Source organism: Sprattus sprattus, assembly GCF_963457725.1.
Source record: "Sprattus sprattus genome assembly, chromosome: 1".
Lineage (NCBI taxonomy): Eukaryota > Metazoa > Chordata > Actinopteri > Clupeiformes > Clupeidae > Sprattus > Sprattus sprattus.
The window spans coordinates 43285964-43305893 of record NC_137920.1 but is presented as its reverse complement, the minus strand read 5'-3'; the positions used below and the strand labels follow the sequence as shown (position 1 = coordinate 43305893).

At 46.7% G+C, this 19930-nt stretch overlaps 1 protein-coding gene across 1 annotated transcript; it reads right to left on the bottom strand.

The window, feature by feature from the left end:
• Positions 1-1204: 1204 nt before the first annotated feature.
• abhd10a (abhydrolase domain containing 10, depalmitoylase a) lies at positions 1205-12929 on the bottom strand. The gene is made up of 6 exons (XM_080833294.1): positions 12711-12929; positions 11233-11416; positions 10570-10681; positions 7547-7684; positions 7068-7268; positions 1205-2261 (listed from the first exon to the last, which is right to left on the bottom strand). The coding sequence occupies exons 1-6, from the start codon at positions 12802-12804 to the stop codon at positions 2124-2126; spliced, it is 867 nt and encodes a 288-aa protein (XP_080689420.1). The 5' UTR covers positions 12805-12929; the 3' UTR covers positions 1205-2123.
• Between the last annotated feature and the right edge of the window lie 7001 nt (positions 12930-19930).

Genomic DNA, 19930 nt, shown 5'->3' with positions numbered 1-19930 from the left:
TTATCGGCTAAATGAGCAGAGGGGTATCTTACCCGCTCCTGGATTGTGTAGCCCCAGTGATTGTGAGCAACATTGGGGCTCTGTCGTTTAGCCGGATGAAGTGCTTTGCCCCTCTCTCTTTTACAGAGGGAGCACTTAGCACCTCTGCGCACACACACACACACACACACACACAGTCAGCTGTCTCTCAGTGACACTCACCTCCACCTGTGCTCCACCTCTGTGCCTAAGGCTTCAGCTCCTTCTGCGCATTCAGATGATGCTCATCATTGTCTCAGTTTCATGGTCTACTGTTATCATCATAAATGGCTCAGGCTCAATCCAAAAATAACTACTAACTAACTAACCCAGAGTGACACACACACACACCCACACACACGTTGTGTGTGTTAAGACAGCTTTCGCTCATTTTGGAAAATGTCACACTCACACACACACACACACACACACACACGCCATACATATTAACATCATCATGCTCCAAACCATGTGCATTATGGGCTAGCGTGCTGAAAGGCTTTCTAGATTGGAGTCGTGAAGATTCCATTGAATACTGCAGTGTGTGTGTGTCTTCACTGCAGGCAGGCAGGCACACACACACACACACACACACACGCACACACACACAGAGAAAGATAGAGAACTAAGTGCTCAGAGATTTATGATAGAACTCATTTTCATCATTTACACACACACACCTACATACCTACATTACATTTGAAAGCAGCAAAAACAGAAAACATTTTCAATTTAACTTTAACCAAAAGAAAAATAATTTATTGGCAAATTGTACAATATAAAATATGATGAATGACAACTTCAAAATATTATTACATAAGACAGCTTCGAGTTCCTGTCCAATATGATGGACTCTCTCACACGGACTCTCTCACACATACACTCCCTCTCATACACACACGCACGCGCACACGCACACGCACCTGATTAATATACAAAATACGAGTATTTGTATATATTGATGAATATTTATATTTGAAACCTACAAATAAAGTTCAACAAATCCAAATCTGCCCATTTCGAGAACTGACACACACAGAACTGAACAGTTCGGTCATAAATGAAAATGAGGTCAGTCGGTAGGTTGGTTTAGTGTGTGCACCCCCCCCCCCCCCACACACACACACACACACACACACAAATCAATGTTGCCGATTGCCTACCCTCTCCCCATCACATGCGCGCGCGCGCGCACACACACACACACACACACACACACACACACACACACACACACACACACACACACACACACACACACACACACACACACGAGATTGACTAGGTTAATCAATCAAATCTATCCTGCACACACACCGGCCTGCACGCACACTCATGCAATTTTAAATACTGGTGCCATTCCACACACACACACAAACACAGATTGATTCAGATAGCGCACACATTCATTGAAATGTCCATGCCAAGTCACACACACAAAAATACATGTTCAATGTAGACAATTCAATTGTAACACAGACACAGACACACACACACACACACACACACACACACGTTTGTCTAACAGTACTATGTAATGGCTACGAGTGGTAGGGAGGGATTTGACACCCCCCCCCCCCAGACACACACACACACACACACACACACACACACACACACACACACACACACACACACACACCAAAAACAGACAGGAAGAACAGGAAGTGTTTCCATGCCAACAGCAGGAAAGATCGGTGGATAACGGTGTCTGTGTGGACACTGAACTTCGCCATGGTAACATATGTCTAAACAAATAATTAAAAACAAACAGAAAAAAGAAACTGTAAACAGACTTAAGATGAAAGCGGCCAAAAGAAAAAGGCCTTAGAAATACTAAGAATGGGAGTGTGTGTGTATTTGTGTTGTAAGAATGGGAGTGTGTTTGTGTGTGTTTTGTAAGAATGGGAGAGAGTGTGTGTGTGTGTGTGTGTGTGTGTGTTGTAAGAATGGGAGAGTGTGTGTGTGTATTGTAGTAATAAAATCTATATCAGGTCCGAGTCCTTTCTTGTGTGTGTGTGTGTGTAGGCTTGAGTCTTTTGTATGCGTACACATGTCCGCCCAGAGTGGTCAGACTACCAGCAGCTTCATCGGCAGCCACGGCTTCAGTGAGTTGTGAGTTTATCGATGAGGTCATCAATGGTATAAACGATTAGTTTAATGTCGTCCTTCTCCGTCATGCGATGCTGTCCGTGTTTCCGTAGGATGACGTCTACGTCGTTGCTCAACACCCGCTCTGCAACCTGGGAAGGAGGAGGCCGGCATCACACACAGTTAGCAGGCAAGCTAGGCTAAGCTAGGCTAATACCGTTAGCAACTAGCAGATTTACACAGACTCAATACTAATTAACTTCAGAAGTACTAATGAGATGAGACATTTCATTTGCAGTGCAAAAGTTTTACCTATGCCAGAATGTCACAACCCACCTGCACCAGCTGAGGCTTAGCACTAACTCGGCTAAATGCTACACACACCTGCATGAACAGTTAATGCCACCCAGTGCTAACTGGTAAATGCTACATATTTCATCTTGTTTAGATCACACTCTTCAACACTTCCTTATCTTATAGCACACTCACTTTGTTACCTTATAGCACACACTTCCTTATCGTATTACTTTATATGGGTCCCATGCAATCAATCCCCAGCATGTAGTTTGGCACTTCTACGACTGTGGTTTGAAGAAGACCTGCTGGCTTTTGGTTGGATGGTTTATATTGCTGACATGTTTGGCAATTCTTGATGTAGGACCATACATCTTTTCGGATGGACGGCAACCAAGCAACGTCCATGATTTTCAGCAATGTCTTCATCCGGCCCAAATGCCCTCCTAATGGATTTTCATGGTAATATCCAAGGAAGTCATCAACCATAGACTTAGGTACAACTAATTGGTATTTGGCTCCACCCTCCGTACTGGGTAATCGTCGGTACAATACACCCTGGTGTTCCTCAAAACTGATCCGATCACTTCTGTCATCGGAGTCAGTCACTGGCCTGAGGCTTGTGAGGTCATCATCCTTGGCTTGGGCTTGGGAAATCTCCCCCATAGAGCTTGGGATGTCAGCCCAGATCTTAGCCTTGGTGACGGACACACATGGTGCCATTAAGCCTTGTGAAGGTGTAATCGCCCGGGATAAGGCATCTGGGACCATGTTCAAACATCCCTTCCTGTAGAAGACAGTGAAATTGAACTGTTGTAACCGTAAGATCCATCTAGTGAGCCGAGAACTTGTTTTCGGGCAATTGAAGGCCCAGGAGAGGGCAGCATGGTCCGTATAGACCTCAAACTTAACTCCCTCCAAGTAATGCCTCCACTTCTCCACAGCCCAGACAACAGCAAGACATTCCTTCTCAGAGGTGGAATAGTTGCATTCTGCCCCTCTGATACCTCTAGAGGCATATGCAATCACCCTTTTCTCCCTCTGGTCTTCTCTGTGTCAGGACCGCTCCCAATCCTAAATCACTGGCATCTGTATGCACCTGGAAGGTTAGACGGTGGTCTGGCTGAGCAAGTACAGGAGGCATCCTCAAAGCATTATTCAGTTGCTCCACGGCTGTTTCGCATTCAGGTGTCCATTTCCATTCCACCCCTTTCGTTTCAACTTATTTAATGGTGCTGCAAGGTTTGCAAAGTTTGGAATTAACTTGTGTTACCATCCTGCAAGGCCAAGGAATCTCTGCAAAGACTTAAGATTAGTTGGTGTAGGGTAATCCGTCACAGCCGATGTCTTTGCTGGATCAATCTCTACTCCTTTTGAAGAGATCACATGGCCCAAGAAGGTAATCTGGTCTTGAAAGAAATGACACTTGGCCATATTCAAGGAAAGGTTGGCAGCATGGAGCCTTGCAAAGACTGCCTCAAGGTCCCTCAGGTGCTGTTCATGGCTTAGAGAGAATATAATTATGTCATCAATGAAGACAAAACAATTACAACCTCTTAAGTTGCCTAACACACGCTCCATCAGACGCTGGAAGGTGGCACCAGCATTCCGCAATCCGAATGGCATGGAGCGAAACTTGAATAGCCCCAAAGGGGTGACAACAGCAGTTTTAGCCTTGTCTACTTCTGCCATTGCCACTTGCCAGTATCACGATTGAAGATCAAGTGTGCTAAAGCAGGTGGCGCCATGCAAGGATTCACTGATCTCGTGAATCAGAGGCATTGGGTAGGCATCTTGCAGAGTCTTGGCATTCAGACGCCGATAGTCAACACAGAACCTATATTCTCCTGTTGGTTTAGCCACTAGAACTACTGGTGATGCCCAAGCTGATGAGGATGGTTCAATGATTTGGTCTTTTAACATTTTTTTAATGTGCTCTTGAATGATATCCTTCTTAAAAGGTGGAACCATGTAAGCCGGACTCCGCACCGGCATTTGGTCTGTGGTTGGAATCCGGTGCTCTTCCAGGGTAGTTCTTTCCAGCTGGCTTGAACACACTGTTGCCCACTTCCTGGCTAGAGGAAGCATCTCAGCTGGTAGATTCCTCTCGTCCCGCTCATGGGAAGATCCTTGAAACTCGACATGTATAATCCAGTGTTGGCCTTTTTCCAGGTGAGGGTTTCTTTATTGTGGGGTAGGAAGGGAAAGTATTGGTACCTGTTGTGAACCACGTCCCGCAGTCCGTACTCATTTTCTCCCAGATGACGGTGTGTGTGCGTTTTGGAAAGGAAGTCTAGCCCCAAAATCAAGGCAAAAGCTAGGTTCTTGTCATCCATGATATAGGTCTCCAGTGACCAGCAAGTATCATGCCAGACATACGTTAATTTAGCTTTCCCCAGTGGAGCATGCACCTTTCCATCTGCAAGCACAAAGGACTGATTAGAACAGGGTTCAAGCGTCTCTCTTTCCGGCACAATCTGTTTCCAGAGCTGTTGAGTCATTAAAGAGTAAGTGAAGCCAGTGTCAAAAATTGCTTCAAGCCGCGCACCTCAATGGGAACTACCAGTATTGTAAGATCCGCCCCTTTAGTCGTCTTATCACCTAACTTTATTGTCCATTACTGACACCTGCAGGCTGACCTTGGGTGTAGGACCTTTTCTCTGTGTCCTTTCTGAGGATGGCTGCTCTTGCACCTTCTTCCAGTAGCCTTTGGTCGACGCCCAGTCTTTTTCCACCATAGATCCAACTTTAACCAATTGGTCTACCGTGGTGACTGTACCTCTCAGACTAGTGGCTAGCTTGGGATTGCAGTTGTTGAGTATTCTTCTGACCACATCACTCTCATCAATGTTTGGCTTCCAGTTTAGACATAATGCTCGATAGTCATAGGCAAAATCTCTCAAACATTGTTCTGGGTCTTGGACCATGGTTCTGAGTTTCTCTTCTATTTCCGTTTGGTAATCCCCAGAGAGAAATGCACCAAGAAAGGCTTCCCTGAATTCAGCACAGTTGGAGACTTTCTTTCTTTCCGCCATCCACCAACTATGTGCAGGCCCTTCTAAGATAGTGCCTAGTGTGCCTGTCAGTTCACCATCGGTCATGGGTCTTAAGGTCAAAAAGTTCTCGCACTTCTCAATAAAGTTTAACACATCACCTGTGTCCCTTGAATCTTTAAATCTGGGGAAATCAATTTCAACAGGAAGTCTTTGTGCTACACTGGAGACAGATGATTGATCAAAAGCAGAACGAGTTAGAGGAGAGCTATGCCGAATGGAGCAGTTTTTTTATCTTGCTGAGTCGTGCTTCCCACTGCACATCTCGTTGTTGGAAACAATTCACAATTGCTTCATCAAGTGCAACCATTGACTTTTGTACATTGCTTTCCATCTCAAGCAACCTGGTGTCTACATAGTGCCTGAAACCTTCTTCTCTTGTTAGAGCGCCCTCTACTGATCCTCTAAAATCTGCCTCCAAGGACTTTATCTTTTCCCCAGTTTCAAGGAGGCCACCTCTGCTACAGGATCTCTAAATGTAACAAAATCTCCTTGGGCAGGGGTAGGAGGGTTATACCCGTCAAGTATCTCTGCATCTTCCTGACTCATGTCACCCAATAGGCTAAAGAAACACAACAGAAACACATACACCGCAATCATACAATACATATATTGTCTGTGTTCGATGTCATGCGTGTGTGGTTATTTATACAACAAAACAATAATGATCCGTGATCAAGTCCAAAGTGAACCTCGCAGTGAGTCTCGCAAGGCCACAGTGTCGGCCTATTTCCGCGATTGTCTTTAGAATGTATCCAGAAAAAAGTAGGTAAGTAGTCACAGTCCCAAGAAGTAAAACAGTCCTCTTCCAAATAAAAAATATCAATTCATTACCGCAGTAAAAACCAGGAACAAATTACCGCTTCGCTCACCAGATCCCAAGCTGAGTAAATCCTTCCGAATTATTGTACTCCTATGTCTCACTTTGTGGATCGGTCCAGAGAAAGCAGTTGGTGGAATGTATTAAATAAACATACATATAAACAAAAGATCGCTATAACATCTGGCATTTGCTGTCTAAGTCGTATTGAGATTCTAACTTAGCTTGCCGCCACTTCACCATTCAAACTCCACTGTGAGAATAAACAAACCTCCCCCTTTTGTGCCTTCACCTCTCCCCTACAATCCAGGTGCGTACCTATTTAAAGTGATAGGCCTACACATAAGGAGGCTAAGTGATCGCTAAAAATACTGTCCCATACATATTTTAGTCAGTGGGATAATATACAGTAAACATAGCATATGGCCAGACAATGTATTATTCCCAGCTCTCATATGTCAAATGCCTCTTTTTCAGCATCTATGTTTGATAACAGACACTCATTATTATGTGAACATCACAACTTATCCAAAGCAACTTACAGACCATCTTCTAACTACAGAGTGTGAAGAATGTCAGGGGATTTCATATATTACTTTAAAAGTTGCAATCAATGAATCATTCTGTAACCAGATGGTCTGTGTGTGTGTGTGTGTGTGTGTGTGTGTGTGTGTGTGTGTGTGTGTGTGTGTGTGTGTGTGTGTGTGTGTGCGTGCATGCGTGTGTGTGTGTGTGTGTATGTGTGTGTGTGTGAGTGAGTATGTGTGTGTGTGTGAGTGCGTGCGTCCCACCTGCATGGAGATGTGCCAGGGCACGTCGGCGTCCTTGAGGCCGTGGATGAGGCGCACGGGGCAGGACATAGGCAAAGGACTCTGCAGCACGCGATGGTTCTCCGCCTCCTTCAGGAAGTCAAGACTCAGGGTCACATGACCCTCTTCTGCGTGACGATTGGGTACGGTCCAGGCACCCTTCTCCTCAATCTCCTTTTTGGCCTGAACATTTTGACAAAGGAACACGCACACACCAAACTCAAATAACCAAAGACTGGGAAGTGTTCATGCCTGTGTCTGCCTGTGTCTGCCTGTGTCTGCCTGTGTCTGCCTGTGTCTGCCTGTGTCTGCCTGTGTCTGCCTGTGTCTGCCTGTGTCTGCCTGTGTGTGTGTGTGTGTGTCATGCTCACCTCTACAGGCAGTGCGTGTGTGTGTGTGTGTCTGTGAGTCTGTGTGTGTGTGTGTGTGTGTGTGTGTGTGTGTGTGTGTGTGTTGCTCACCTCTACAGGCAGTGCGTTGAAGGCCGTGACGAGGTGGTCTGCAGCGGTGGAGATGCCCACCAGGGCGGCGACCTTCTCTGGACGCGCCAGGGAGGCCAGCAGCATAAGCCACGCCCCCATGCTGGAGCCAACCAGAATCTGGGGATGGGAACTCATTTGCATAAAGACTCAAGACTGACTGACAGACAACTCAACACATAGTGATCAAGACTGACTGACTGACTGACCACTCAACACATAGTGATCAAGACTGACTGACTGACAACTCAACACATAGTGATCAAGACTGACTGACTGACCACTCAACACATAGTGATCAAGACTGACTGACTGACAACTCAACACATAGTGATCAAGACTGACTGACTGACCACTCAACACATAGTGATCAAGACTGACTGACTGACCACTCAACACATAGTGATCAAGACTGACTGACTGACCACTCAACACATAGTGATCAAGACTGACTGACTGACCACTCAACACATAGTGATCCTGACTGACTGACTGACAATTCAACACATAGTGATCAAGACTGACTGACTGACAGACAACTCAACACCTAGTGATCAAGACTGACTGACAACTCAACACATAGTGATCAAGACTGACTGACTGACAACTCAACACATAGTGATCAAGACTGACTGACTGACAACTCAACACAGTGATCAAGACTGACAACTCAACACATAGTGATCAAGACTGACTGACTGACTGACAATTCAACACATAGTGATCAAGACTGATAGCCTGACGGTCATACTCATAATTCTAGTCAGAATATGAGTCTGATACTGACCCATTGGGCTGTGATTATGGGGCGTGTTTCAACGAACCAGGAAAAAAAATGCCTCTTCGCTCAATTGATTACCTACAACCAATCAGAGCAACATAGTATGACCATCTGATACATTAAAACTTTTACCGGATCCCGTAGGAAGGACGGCAAAAACATTTTTTCGATCGACAAATGCCTTGATCGCGTTTCTCTGTTCCTCTTTCAAAATGAATGCACTGTCAATATCTGTGAGATATGCCTGCTCACGTACTTATTAGCAGCAAGGCTAGCTAGCTACTATGTGTTTCAATTAGGGCTGCTCGATTATGGGAAAAATCATACTCACGATTATTTTGGTCAATATTGAAATCACGATTATTCAAACGATTAATTCTGAGTTTGAAAACATGACGCATTTATTTACTGAGAACTTTGAAATTTCCGTTAAAAATTGTATTTGTTGTCTAACGCTATATGCGTTGGAATGCGTTGAACAGTCAAGGTTGACGGATCCCCATTCAAAGTGAATGATAGTTAGCTCAGACACCTTGCAAATCCTCTCAGACATATTTTTGAGTTACAATAATGGGGGTTTGACATTGTCCAGTGCTTATTTCTCAGTAACTTTATAAAAATATAAGGTAAAAACAACCAACTTTTAGGTGCAAATGAGACCATCTACGGAGTTTGGTCACCCATCTTTAGTTTTTTTTGCTTCGCTTTTGACATAATAATAATCGTGATCTGATTGGCTAGAGCCTGTGCTGTCATGAACATCTGTCAACGGTTGATGCTGCTGATTGGCGGCTCACTGGCATGTCCGGCTAGTGGCATATAACTTTGTGATGTCACACACCAGTTTAAGATTTAACTCCCTCTCGCCGCGTTGAATGCTTTTGGGGGAAAGACTGAATTACGGAAATTAATCGTTTCAAGTCAATTATATGAGTTTGGAGATCGTTTGGCCCAAAAATTGATATCGCGATCAAAATTCGATTAATTGCACAGCCCTAGTTTCAATGGATTTTTTGTCTAAGCAATAATGGTCTGGAGCGCTTCAGTTAAGACCTACAATCCTCGGCAACATTCATGTTGCACATACACAACTAACCGAGTCAATGTAGACATAAAAAAGTTGTGTAGATAGCTTAAATCACATAAAATATGTCCCACTAAGCTCCCGAGCCGCCGCCATCTTGGTACGATTTCTGATCTATCTATGTAATCAACTCAAGCGTTGGTTGGTCATCTGTCCATCATCGTATAAAGCCCGCCCTGACAATTTGATTGGTACGACAGAATCCTGACTTCTGAAACTCTCTCCCCAACTGCTCAAAGCCAGACCGAACTTCCCTGACCAAAAAGGGCCAAAAATGTGTGGGCGGGGTTCGGGCTGGTATCCAGGCTACAAGACTGACTGACTGACGAGCAACTCAACACAATACAAATTAAAAAAACACAAAATATGGTGTTCAGGGTTAAAGCGCAGAAAACCCACTGAAACTTACCCAGTCTTTTTTATTGGCTTGTTTGATGCTTGCTTTCCACAGCGCTTATAACTTTATTATATTGTATATAGCACCAATAACAACTGAAATTGTCTGTAGGCGCTTGACAGAGCCCAGAGCCTGACCCCCTAGAGCAGCACGGCAAGGAAAAACTCCCTTTCAACAGGAAAAAACCTTGGGCAGAACCCAGCTCATATGGGGGACCCATCTGCTTGGGAATGGCCGAGTAGAGAGGTAAAAAAAGGCGAGTGGGGAGACAAGTAGATTATTCCACAGGAGGGGGCTCAATGGTCTCCTACGTGCCACGACAGCCTGCACCCTGGGAACAAGGGGGTCTAGGAGTGAGCAGCAGCGTTCTGTGTTAGGTGTGCGTGTATGTGTGTGTGTGTGTGTGTAGGAACGAGGGGGTCTAGGAGGGCAGGAGGGGACAGCTACTTCCCTAAGGTCATTTGGAGCCGTTGAGAGCTTTGTATGTTACAAGAAGTACTGTGAAGTGCATGCTACTTTTGACAGGGAGCCAGTGCAGAGAGGCAAATACAGGTGAGATGTATCCGTCTACGTTCCTTTCTGCTTGTTTATCAAGTTGTCCCCGTCCCATGATGCAGTGGGAGCACGTGTCACCTGAGGTCCCTCCACCAGCTTGTCCAGCATGTGCAGTGCAACACACACACACACACACACACACACACACACACACACACACACACACACACACACACACACACACACACCTGGGGTCCCTCCACCAGCTCGTCCAGCACGTGCAGCACGTCCTTCTTCCAGGTTCCCATGGTGCACTCTGCCATGCTGCCCTCAGACGAGCCGCAGCCGGTGTAGTCAAACCTGGCAAGACAAGAACACAGCGGTTACTAGGTGACGGGGACAAGAACACAGCGGTTACTAGGCAACGGGGGACAAGAACACAGCGGTTACTAGGCAACGGGGTCCGAGAACACAGCGGTTACTAGTTTTAGGGTTCAGTCACTAACTTAACGAAAAGTTGTTGAGGTTTGAACTCAACAGCCAATCAGATGACAGCCCTCCCTTTCATCCTCCTGAAGCCACGTTTTGATTGGTTGGAATGGTTTCTGGCTCGGTGTGAGCCACAACACCAGAGTTTTTCTGAGTGCAAACAATGTCACTCGCTGCATTTAATGAAAAGAACAATGGACTATAATAAAAAACCTTTAATAAACAGAAAAAATCTACTTGAATGTTGGCCATCTCTCAAGAGGTGAGATAATCAACCTGATTGGCTGTTTCGTCTCTCATTGTGTAGTGAAATATCAGCAGTCCAGATATGCACCACATTAATGCTGCCTTTTTAGTGCAAAAATGTTTGAATGTAATTGGCTGGTCTTGGGAGACTCTGTGTTGTGATTGGTTCCTCTCACCGTAGGTAGGCGTGTCCGAGTGACGTGCAGAACTCCTCCAGGGCCTCGGCCTTCTGGCCACCCATGTTGGAGGCGAAGCCTGGCAGGAAGAGGACGCCCGGGCTCTTCCCTGGAACCTTCCGGTACGCCAGCCGCGGGAGCTCAGGACGAGACGCGTACTGGATGGTGCTCTTCTGACGGACAGCTGAAAACACCAATAAGAATGAGAGTACAATCAGAGAGGGAGGAGAGGGATGGATGGAGGGATGATTGTAGGATGGAGATGGAGGGATGAGAGGGAGGGATGGATGGAGATGGAGGGATGATGGTGGAAGGATGGAGATGGAGGGATGGAGGGATGGTGGTGGAAGGATGGAGATGAAGGGATGGTGGAAGGATGGAAAGGGAGGGATGATGATGGAAGGATGGATGAGAACGAAGGAGAAGGTGGCGAGTGGCTGGATGGATTGTAACTGATACACAGCTGAGAGGGTTCATTGCAAACAGGAAGAAGAAAGGAGGGAGGAAGAGGAGACCAATCAGAGCAAAGGAGCTTGTAGCAGCAAGGCTGACAGGAGAAATCAGCACAAACATGAGACATAAAGAAACACACACACACACACACACACAGAGCTCAGAGAGATGTGTCAACTACAACACACACACACACACACACACACACACAGACACAGACACAGACACAGACACAGACACAGACAGACAGACAGACAGACAGACAGACAGACAGACAGACAGACAGACAGACAGACAGACGAACGACACACACACACACACACACACACACACACACACACACACACACACACACACACACACACACAGCATAACAGATCGAGCTCTGATCTGGCCCTGATATGGCGGATACACAAGTGTGTGTGTGTGCGTATGTGCGTATATGTGTGTGTGTGTATGTGTGCGTGTGCGTATAGTCTAGGTAAACACAGAGATGCATTCCTGACACAGGCACGAGGACTACACCCTCAGGGTGAAGCTGGAATGCCCACGGCCCAGTTTGGTCTGACCAAAGTAGATCCAGTGTGTGTGTGTGTGTGTGTGTGTGTGTGTGTGTTTGGTGTGATCAAAGAAGATCAGGGCTCACATCGTGTTTTACCTTAACTTAAACACAGCCCCAGAGCAGCGCTACTGTAAGCTATTTATAAATATTATAACTGCCACTGGGACAAAGGTCATCATCTCGTGCTCCGGGCTTCCCGGTGAGATAGATAGAGGTCCTGTGCGGTGGAGGTCCGCACGTTACCAACAGTAGATCACGGCAGGTATAGCTAACCGGCTAGCTATTATAAGACCGCTGCTGGGTAGAGCAGACGCTTACCTAATCACACACATAACTTACTACCTAACTGCGGTAAGGTCTGATCGTAACCCGTTTCTAAAAGCCTGTTTGATTGTCTGCATCACAGTCCTATTAAAAGGCACCCCTAAATATCCACTGGCGTTATTAATGATTGAGGACTCACCAGCTGATCCGTGCACCGAAAGCATGGCATTCCACGCATTGTTGGGGATCATGCGCGTGAATCCGAGGAGCATGCTCGCCGACCTGAGAGCCATGGTGATGGATGCTGCCCGTCTCGCGGACGCTTAGCCGGGATGCTGAACCGATGTGCACCCGAGAACCGCAACAGACACCTCCCGTCGGGGTGATGGATTCTAAGGAGGCTGGTCTGAACGTCCTGTCCTTCCTCAGATTTGTTCTTCGTGAAAGTAATCGCCTTGTGACAGCCTCAGCAACGTATGCAACATCACCCCCAAACGGACCGGAGTATTATGGCAGGTTCAGTTTGCTGATCATATTTTACAGCCTGCAGATTATACTCGACGTGTTGCTGTGCATGAAATCTTGAAGTCTTTGTTGATAACCTTACTAATTATTATGGATTTCCAGAAATATTCCAGTAAAACACACACACACACACACAAACACACACACACACACACACACACACACACACACACACCACACACACACACATAAACAAAGCACAAAAAGTAAGGACATTTGTGTTTGGTAGATTATTTCTTTGTTGTAACAATGATTCTTGGCAATAAATCTTATACCGTTGGAAAGCCTGTTTATTTTCCTTTTAAATGGTGCCAGCTTTGTAAGGAACATGCATTTGTGGGATGAGCAGCTGAGCTGAGTATGTCGGGTGCGCCCATGAAAAATATGCCAGCTCCAGCAAGGCCCATCTCCCCTGCTCTGATTGGCTGGGTGGCCGGCTCCAGGAAGGCCCATCTCCCCTGCTCTGATTGGCTGGGTGGCCAGGTCCAGGAAGGCCTTTCTTCCTGCTCTGATTGGCTGGGTGGCCGGCTCCAGGAAGGCCTTTCTTTCTGCTCTGATTGGCTGGGTGGCCAGGTCCAGGAAGGCCTTTCTTCCTGCTCTGATTGGCTGGGTGGCCGGCTCCAGGAAGGCCTTTCTTCCTGCTCTGATTGGCTGGGTCGCCAGGTCTAGGAAGGCCTTTCTTCCTGCTCTGATTGGCTGGGTGACAGCTCCAGGAAGGCCCTTCTCTCCTGATTGTTCAGCTCTAGAAAGAGTCCTGATTGTTCCAAACTTACTGAAATTAAGAATTATGGAATCACTAATCACTGTGCTCTTGGGAACTCTTTCCGTAGCCTCAGATCCGCGACTGGATACACTCCTGTCCCTTAGCTCTCTGATTGGCTATAACCCTGTCTCTGAGCTCTCTGATTGGCTATATCCCTGTCTCTGAGCTCTCTGATTGGCTACAACCCTGTCTCTGAGTTCTCTGATTGGCGACAACCCTGTCTCTGAGGTATCTGATTGGCTATAACCCTGTCTCTGAGCTCTCTGATTGGCACCTCCTTCAGCCTCTCAGCTTGTGGATCCATACCCCAGAAGACTCTGAGCTTTAAAGGTGCTTCAACTTCAAGTGCTAATTCAATGGTCTGAATGCTTATATCAATTTGATATTTCCTGTTTTCACTTTGTCATTATGGGAGTCATTGAGTGGAGATTGATGAGGGGAAATTCATTTCAATGATTTTTTAAATGCTTAAGGCTGTGACATAACAAAATGTGGAAACGGTAAAGGGGTCTGAATACTTTCTGAATGCACAGCATCTTTTAATTCTTAATCTCATTGATCAACTCCTAAACGTCTATATATCATTGTACGTCTCAAAAGATGGGCTCATTTTTCTTGTGACCACCAGATGGCGGCAGAGTTCATGTTTTACGAGTGTGTAACACAGGGTGCGTCATAAGAGTTCATTCGATTGGAGAGATGCGCTGGTTTAGGTCAGATGCTCATAGTGCGCTTTAATGCTAGATGCCTAACATGATGTTTACATGATGATGTTTGATGTAATGTCTGTATTATTTACCTGCTCTCCTTCTCTCTCTCTCTCTCTCTCTCTCTGCTTTTCTCTCTCTACCTCTATCTCTCCCTCTTCCTCCCTCTCTCCCTCTCTGCTTCTCTCTCTCTACCTCATTCTCTCCCTCTTCCTCCCTCTCTCCCTCTCTGCTTCTCTCCCTCTCCCTCTTTCTCAATCTCTGCTTTTCTCTCTCTACCTCTTTCTCTTTCTCTCCCTTTTCCTCCTTCTCTCTCTCTCCCTTCGCTCTCCCTCCCTCTCTCACTTTCTTCCTCTCTCTCCCTCTCTCTTCCTCCCTCTCTCCCTCTCTCTTTCTCTCCCTCTTCCTTTCTCCCTCTCCCTCCCTCGCTCTCCCTCTCTGCTTCTCTCTCTTCCTCTTTCTCTCTCCATCTCTGCTTTTCTCTCGCTACCTCTTTCTCTCCCTCTTCCTCCCTCTCTTCCTCCCTCTCTTATTCTCTCTCTTCCTCTCACTCTCTGATTTTTTTCTCTCCCCCTCTTTCTCTCCCTCTCTGCTTCTCTCTCTCTCCGTCCCTCTCGCTGTTTGTGTTTGTGTTTGTGTGTGTGTGTGTGTGTGTGTGTGTGTGTGTGTGTTTGTGTGTGTGTGTGTGTGTGTGTGTGTGTGTGTGTGTGTGTGTGTGTGTGTGTGTGTGTGTGTCTGTCTGTCTGTTTGTCCGACCTGTCAGACGGTGCCCTGGTCAGAAGCCTGATCCTCCTGACATGACATTGCCTAAAAAATATCCTCCATTTTCAGTAACCCACTGTAAGTTGCTAAAAGCTCTTACCAGAGAGTCTATTAAATGCTGAATGGAATTCCACGCATTCCAAACACTTTAACACAAACGTTCCCGATTTCACACCCGCAAGGCGGCGAGTCCTTTAGCCATTTTGTGGTTCTATTCAGCGACTGAGACTCGACCCAGAGGGCGACCCACAGCCATTGGGCTCCGCTGATGCGAACCACAATCGCTGGCTGCTGCAGACTTCAATAGCTCCCTCTAACAGCTGCAGAAAGGCTCGCTAAAGCAGGGAGGTGTTGCCCTCGCGCTTGGGAAACACACACATACACACACACACACTCACCTAAAGTTGGCATGCAGAAACAAACATATAAAAGTTGTAGAACTTTTTTCCAGCACTGAAGAACATGTGAAGGTCAAACCTGCACTGTTAGCATTTTTTTCAAATCTTTCATGATATTTGCCACTTTTACTTAGGCTAATGTTTCTTTAAAGTAGAATTTAAACAATTGATGTTTTAGAAAAATGGTGAATTAATTATATATGAGTTACACGTAAAGATAATATACCACAATCAACAATAACAGCAGTACACCTTTTATGCATCATCATTCTGGCCTGTGCAGTCTTCATGCTCTCTATAATAGCCTGAGAGTGAATCATTGGTAAGTTTACACTGTGGTTCAAATGTCAGAAATGCAAGAGATAGATGGATATAGCAGATATCACTGAATAAAGGCAAAATAAGAGAGGGGCAGAGAGGTGGAAAGTGAGGAGGAGTGGGGAGTTGGACAGGATACAGACAAGACAGGAGGACAGATAGGAGGAAGAGGGGAGGTGAGGGAACTAGAGGAGGAGAGACTCAGAGGAGAGACTCAGAAGAGGAGAGATTCAGAGGAGGAGAGACTCAGAGGAGGAGAGACTCAGAGGAGGAGAGAGACTCAGAGGAGAGACTCAGAGGAGGAGAGACTCAGAGGAGGAAAGACTCAGAGGAGAGACTCAGAGGAGGAGAGACTCAGAGGAGAGACTCAGAGGAGGAGAGACTCAGAGGAGAAACTCAGAGGAGGAGAGACTCAGAGGAGAGACTCAGAGGAGGAGAGACTCAGGGGAGGAGAGACTCAGGGGAGAAACTCAGAGGAGGAGAGAGACTCAGAGGAGAGACTCAGAGGAGAGACTCAGAGGAGGAGAGAGTCAGAGGAGGAGAGACTCAGAGGAGGAGAGAGAATCAGAGGAGGAGAGACTCAGAGGAGGAGAGACTCAGAGGAGGAGAGACTCAGGGGAGAGACTCAGAGGAGGAGAGACTCAGAGGAGGAGAGACTCAGAGGAGGAGAGAGACTCAGAGGAGGAGAGACTCAGAGGAGAGACTCAGAGGAGAGACTCAGAGGAGGAGAGACTCAGAGGAGGAAAGACTCAGAGGAGGAGAGAGACTCAGAGGAGAGACTCAGAGGAGGAGAGACTCAGAGGAGGAAAGACTCAGAGGAGAGACTTAGAGGAGGAGAGACTCAGAGGAGAGACTCAGATGAGGAGAGAGACTCAGAGGAGGAGAGACTCAGAGGAGGAGAGAGACTCAGAGGAGGAGAGAGACTCAGAGGAGGAGAGACTCAGAGGAGAGACTCAGAGGAGGAGAGACTCAGAGAAGGAAAGACTCAGAGGAGAGACTTAGAGGAGGAGAGACTCAGAGGAGAGACTCAGAGGAGGAGAGAGACTCAGAGGAGGAGAGACTCAGAGGAGGAGAGACTCAGAGGAGGAGAGACTCAGAGGAGAGACTCAGAGGAGGAGAGAGACTCAGAGGAGGAGAGACTCAGAGGAGGAGAGAGACTCAGAGGAGGAGAGACTCAGAGGAGAGACTCAGAGGAGGAGAGACTCAGAGGAGGAGAGACTCAGAGGAGGAGAGAGACTCAGAGGAGACACTCAGAGGAGAGACTCAGAGAAGGAGAGACTCAGAGGAGGAAAGACTCAGAGGAGGAGAGAGACTCAGAGGAGGAGAGACTCAAAGGAGGAGAGAGACTCAGAGGAGAGACTCAGAGGAGAGACTCTGAGGAGAAGGGAGTCAGAGGAGAGACTCAGAGGAGGAGAGAGTCAGAGGAGGAGAGAGAATCAGAGGAGGAGAGACTCAGAGGAGAGACTCAGAGGAGGAGAGACTCAGAGGAGAGACTCAGAGGAGGAGAGACTCAGAGGAGAGACTCAGAGGAGGAGAGACTCAGAGGAGGAGAGACTCTGAGGAGAAGGGAGTCAGAGGAGAGACTCAGAGGAGGAGAGAGTCAGAGGAGGAGAGAGAATCAGAGGAGGAGAGACTCAGAGGAGAGACTCAGAGGAGGAGAGACTCAGAGGAGAGACTCAGAGGAGGAGAGACTCAGAGGAGAGACTCAGAGGAGGAGAGAGACTCAGAGGAGGAAAGACTCAGAGGAGAGACTCAGAGGAGGAAAGACTCAGAGGAGGAGAGACTCAGAGGAGGAGAGACTCAGAGGAGAAACTCAGAGGAGGAGAGACTCAGAGGAGAGACTCAGAGGAGGAGAGACTCAGAGAAGGAGAGACTCAGAGGAGAGACTCAGAGGAGGAGAGACTCAGAGGAGGAGAGAGACTCAGAGGAGAGACTCAGAGGAGAGACTCTGAGGAGAAGGGAGTCATAGGAGAGACTCAGAGGAGGAGAGACTCAGAGAAGGAGAGACTCAGAGGAGAGACTCAGAGGAGGAGAGAGACTCAGAGGAGGAAAGACTCAGAGGAGAAACTCAGAGGAGGAGAGACTCAGAGGAGAGACTCAGAGGAGGAGAGAGACTCAGAGGAGAGACTCTGAGGAGAATGGAGTCAGAGGAGAGACTCAGAGGAGGAGAGAGTCAGAGGAGGAGAGAGAATCAGAGGAGAGACTCAGAGGAGGAGAGACTCAGAGGAGAGACTCAGAGGAGGAGAGAGACTCAGAGGAGGAAAGACTCAGAGGAGAAACTCAGAGGAGGAGAGACTCAGAGGAGAGACTCAGAGGAGGAGAGAGACTCAGAGGAGGAGAGAGTCAGAGGAGGAGAGACTCAGAGGAGGAGAGACTCAGAGGAGAGACTCAGAGGTAGGAAGTAGGCTGTGCATTCATTTCAATTTACTTGATTCAACACTTTTCTATTGATGATGTTGATGATCCCTTAAACTTCTCTGTTCATTTGTTTAGATTGGCTGCACCAAAATATACAAAGTATCCCTTATTTTAAAGATAATTCATTGGAAATTTAAAATATACAATAAAACAACTTTTTTTGAACTTTTTTCAACAGTAATTTCACTGGACTAATTTCGTCTTGGCACGCCTGAGATCCTTACTGAGTTGCAGTAGTAGAGACACAAATACGTGAAGTAAGAATGGCACTTTTAAGTTCATTGTTTTGGTGCCTGCTTAAGAACAACCAAATAAATACAATCAAACTAATCTGTGCCAGCTCCCCAGTCTGTGATGAGCTCCAATCAGCTCGTCCGAGACGCCCGTCCTTTCTGCCCATTGGCTTGATACGGAGCTAGCGCTGCAGCGGCTTCAGGTTGGAAGTGCGTTAAATGAGCGTTAAATGTGCGTTAAATGAGAGAGAGATTGTAGAGACTGTTGATATTAAACACTTTATCTTTATTAATAACCGCCGTCGTGGCACAATGACTGGATGGCAATGGCAAATGCACTCTGATCGCATCTCATCGCAACCTTTTCAAAACGTTTTTCAGCTTCAGTATCAAATGCAATTAACTAATTAATTGATTGATTGATTAGTTTAATGACTGCAATAAGCCAACGGTTTAACACTTTTCTGTAACCCAGTTTTCTAAAATCAGTCATGTTCTCTCGTGTTTTAGTGTGAGTGTTCTCTTCCTCGCACCGAAGCCCATCAGGGGGCGGGGGTACAGTGTCGGATTCTTTCTGAATGGAAGGATTGTTGTTAACGTGCCCTTGTCGCAAATGACGGATGTGTGTGTGGCTGCGGCTGTGTGTGTGCGTGCGTGTGTGTGTGTGTGTGTGTGTGTGTGTGTGTGTGTGTGTGTGTGTGTGAGTGTGTGTGTGTGTGTGTGTGTGTGTGTGTGTGTGTGTGTGTGTGTGTGTGTGTGTGTGTGTGTGTGTGTTTGTGTGTGTGTGTGTGTGTGTGTGTGTGTGTGTGTGTGTGTGTGTGTGTGTGTGTGTGTGAGTCCTCCATATCGTTGTATGAAAGGAGTGACGTCTCTGACTCAGCTCTTCTTTCTCTGGCTAAGATTATTTCACGACTTTCGTAAGGTTTTCAACAACTGATAATATGTGAAGGGAACATTTAACAACGTGGATGAGATAATAGAGGAAGAAACATCTGGAGAGTTTTTTTTACGTTGGTTTGTTCGGCTTGGCATGCACCTTACATGATACATTTTCATTTCATACTTTCATTTGTGTGGCGTGCCGCAGTCCTTTCCTCTCCTTCGGCTTGCATCTCAGTGCACGCAGGGGAGAAATGCGTTGGAGACAGGAACGCGGCGACACAGAAAGGGCGGCCGCTGCACGTTGTATTAAGTATTAAACAGCGAAGGACAAGAGAGAAAACGATTGAAAACACAAAACCGGAACGAAACAAGCTATGCGATAGACGCGCGTAAAACGTCCTGGGAGGCGACGG

Excerpts from the sequence above, each read along its gene's own strand:
- abhd10a (XM_080833294.1), bottom strand. The coding sequence starts at position 12,804 with ATGGCTCTCAGGTCGGCGAGCATGCTCCTCGGATTCACGCGCATGATC. Across the intron at positions 7,685-10,569 it reads AGCTGGTGGAGGGACCCCAG|ATTCTGGTTGGCTCCAGCAT; the intron begins GTGTGTGTGTGT and ends TCCCATCCCCAG. Across the intron at positions 7,269-7,546 it reads TCAACGCACTGCCTGTAGAG|GCCAAAAAGGAGATTGAGGA; the intron begins GTGAGCAACACA and ends CAAAATGTTCAG.